This window comes from Pterocles gutturalis, unplaced genomic scaffold (assembly GCF_000699245.1).
Source record: "Pterocles gutturalis isolate BGI_N339 unplaced genomic scaffold, ASM69924v1 scaffold47707, whole genome shotgun sequence".
Lineage (NCBI taxonomy): Eukaryota > Metazoa > Chordata > Aves > Pterocliformes > Pteroclidae > Pterocles > Pterocles gutturalis.
This window is the reverse complement of record NW_010117242.1, coordinates 1-3,615: the sequence shown is the minus strand read 5'-3', so window position 1 is coordinate 3,615 and position 3,615 is coordinate 1. Positions and strand designations below refer to the sequence as shown.

Here is a 3,615-nt window from a genome sequence, read left to right as displayed (position 1 = left end):
GAGCAGCTGCATCTCTGCCACCTCCTGGCGGCTCAGCGCTTTGTCACAGGACTGAAAGGTCAGCCTGTAGCAGAGGCTCTTCCGTCCAGTCTCTGGCTGCTGGAAACTATCAATTAACTGGAGGGCTATGACTGTTTCACCTGACACCTCCCTAGCAATGGTGTGAAAAGCAACTTCATCAAACTGTTCCCCATCAGGAACCCAAAAGCTGACATCATGCACATAGGAAGGTGGATAGAGAGAAAAACTCTTGAAAAGCCTTAACTGTCCTCCAGGAAATTGACTGATGAACCGTGCGTCTGATGTCCAGAGCATTCGCCAGTCAGATATTCCACAGATTAGCATGGTTAGGAGGTCAAGATTCAACGAAGCAAAGACAACAACCAACTCACTGCTTCCTAGTTCATAATGAGTTATAATTCCCACACAGGAGCCCTTCTCACAAGAGCCTGGAGTATCTATCTCCACACAGATGAAGTACTGAATTTTACTAAACTGAGATTCAAAAGCAGCAAAGTCATTTAGCTCCGATGTTTCAAAGCTCGTTGCTTCATGCAGATTGATATTCAGTTTAAAGCCAGAAACAGCCTGCTGAAGAGAATGTACGCTGGTTTTAATGTTCCTCGCCAAAATCTCAATGCAGCTGTTCTCTGTACCCCTGTTGACTGCACATGTAAAAACCATCTCATGAAAAACAGGCATGGAGTAAGGAGTGATGAGACACTTCCTGAAAACTGGGCCAGAAAGAACATGAAGCGTCCCTGGGAGAAAGGCTCCTCTTTGTATTATTGCCTGAGCAATAGGCAGAAGGGAAGGTCTAAGATAATACTGTTCGGAAACGTTGCATCCCTCTTGTGCATTCACCCAGCCATTCTTATGTGTGTCACTGCAAAAATCAACATGGGAAAATAAAACTGCATTTGCCAGTCCATTAGACATTTCTTCAGTGCTTGGAGTCTCCTCTGGGCTCGGAATGATCCAAAAGATACGTGAGTGACAAACACCATTGAGGTGACCTCGGTGGAGCAGGAAAGGGCAGTCGTCAATGTTCTGTAACGGAAAGGCTTGGCTCAGCTCTGCAGTGAGCTTCTCCTTTACTGTCCGTACTGGGTGATTTGAATTGAGTTCTAGGAAACCCCTGTGAAAAAGAAAAGTGCAGATTACAGACACTACTAAACAGATTTCCTTGAGATGCCTACCTGCGATCATAATTTGAGTGCAGCAATTTACCCAAAACAATCTCAGATATTAAGCTGGTTTCTAACAAGCATCTGAACAAGGCAAGTCTTTCATCAAAGGTTTTGCAGTGGCCAACTCATTTTCAGGACAGTGGTGTTTGTCTCCAGGTTGCAATCAAGAATTAACTGCACTTGCACTGGTAAAAAAGGAATGGGACTTAACAGTCAGCATCACCATTTCCACTCAGCAGAAGCACTACCAAACTAGAGAAACGAATCAAATTACGATAGCACTGGATAGTCTCTGCAGTACACAGAAGTTTGCCTAAGAGGTTAGCATTTTTTATCCTAGCGAGCCTTAATATTGTGCTATTAGCAGACACCAAGTCAGCTCCTGGATTTCTTTCACAGTGCAATAAAAGAGAGTAAAGTCTTCATCTTTATTTGTGCATTCAAGTACACAGCAGCTTGGTCTCAACGACAAAGTTTCTTTTTTTCTTTTGTAGATTTATTTTTATGTAGGCCATAACCACACACCAATATGAAGACTTGAAGAAGAAATAGAACAGAAAATTCTGCAAAGGGGAGAAGAGAGAAAGTGAAGCAATTCCATTTTATCTGATACCTACGCTGGTGATTCCTCCTGAGAGCAGGAGTGTGCGTTATTGCCAAACAGAAACTAATTGTAAAACTTACCTATTAATTTTATCCACAAGTACTTGTGGTACTCGAAAAGAAACTTTTTGGCTTTCCAGTTCTGTCTTGCAGATCATAGGTTTGAAATATGGTAGCGGCGTGCTTCGTGTGAAAATGTGGTTTAAAGCACCCTCTACACAGAAAGATTTATCTTGACTCCTGACAATAAAAAAAAGCAGAGGAAAATCATTGATCGTTTCCTATGTTTAATGTGTCACAAGTAAGCATTACACAGGTAGCTCTGTGTAACACTTAACACACCTTTTGCTGAATCCCAGGTCTTGTTACAAGGTGACAAAAATGCAGCACTACCATATTTTTAGTGGGCACTGGAAAAAGTTGCACAGAAAGGTTGTGCCATCTATCCCTGGAGACTGAATGTGGCTCTGAGCTGGCTCTGCTTTCAGCTGTGGGGTAGAACTAGATGATTGCTGGAGGTCCTCACCAACATCAACCATGCTGCGATTCTGTGATTGTCTGCTAAGCAGATACACATACCGCAGTCCTCCTCCTGTCTTTAGTCCAAGATTTACATTTGTCCTGAAATGGACCATTTTGACCTTTAAAATCCTAAGATAATGTTATTTTTGAGAAGGTACGTTGGCAAGAAGCTTGCATTTTTACCTTAGCTATTCTGCTTAGAGGTGAAAAAGAACTGTAGCTATTTTAAGGAAAACTAAAGGGAGTCCCTCTTTCCACAAACAAGATACTAAACCAACGTACTAGTGCTAGGCATTATAACAGTACGAATATCAACTTTTCAGTTTTGCCACATGATGGTTACCTGTAGCCTGTACACTTATATCCATGGATAGTCTCTGCTTTAAAAGGATGAATGTTACTCAAGATAAATCCAGCTCCTGCTGCCACGGCCACTATTTGCCAGCTGTTGTGCCATTCTCTCCTTGGTTGATCAGCAGGTGTCCCGCCCTGTCCATTGCAAAGAGCCACATGGACCTCTCCCTCCTCTGTCAGCACTTCTGCGCAGCTGGAAGGAAAGCCAGGCAACAAGAAAAATCCTGCTAGCACACCCAGAAAAACCCCTGTAACACAGCTAGCGGCCAATTAGCATAGAACTACTTCTGGTTTACTCACCTATGGAAAAAGTGGGCAAGAAGCTCTCTATTCTTCACTATGCCAGCCTTTCTCCCACAGTGAGGGAAGTTGAAATAAATACAATCAAATACTCTTTCTTCTGGTAAAAAATAGTCCTTCAGCTTGGTGCAATCCACAGAAAACACAACTTCAGCTCCTTCAAAAGTAGACGAAAAACAAGACCGATGTTTATCATTACGGAAAATTTTAAAGAAAAGTAGCAAAATTTTAAAGAAAGGTAGCAATTAAAAAATTTTAAAGAAAGGTAGCAATTAAAGTCCTCTAGCCCATTTTTAAGCACCAGCATCAGCTGCTGCCAGGCATCTTCCCACTCCTGTGCATTAAGAAAACCAGAAAGCCCAGGCTCCCTTTGCTCTCTTGCAGAGATCTCTGCAAACTGGCTACTCGTTTCAGTACTATTTCAGTCTGATTAGATTTTAGGGTATTTGATTTAGCCTCGTGGACAATTCCAATTCCTCCTTCCAACAGTGGGTTTCTAAGATGCTGCCTGGAGTGAAGGGCTATAAAGTGACCGGACTGCCCTGGGAGGTGCCGCAGCGGCAGCTCCCTGATTTAAGGAAGACACGTCTCGCTCCGAGAAGGCGCTTACAGCTAACGGCCGGGTACCGGCAGCTCCTCTCCCCGT

At 43.2% G+C, this 3,615-nt stretch overlaps 1 protein-coding gene across 1 annotated transcript; it reads right to left on the bottom strand.

The window, feature by feature from the left end:
* Positions 1 to 3: 3 nt before the first annotated feature.
* FDXACB1 (ferredoxin-fold anticodon binding domain containing 1) lies at positions 4 to 3,126 on the bottom strand (the record flags this gene model as incomplete). Its single annotated transcript, XM_010075729.1, has 4 exons — positions 4 to 1,138; positions 1,875 to 2,033; positions 2,659 to 2,862; positions 2,970 to 3,126. Coding segments are annotated over 4 exons (1,655 nt in total), but the record flags the coding sequence as incomplete, so codon positions are not given.
* Positions 3,127 to 3,615: the final 489 nt, after the last annotated feature.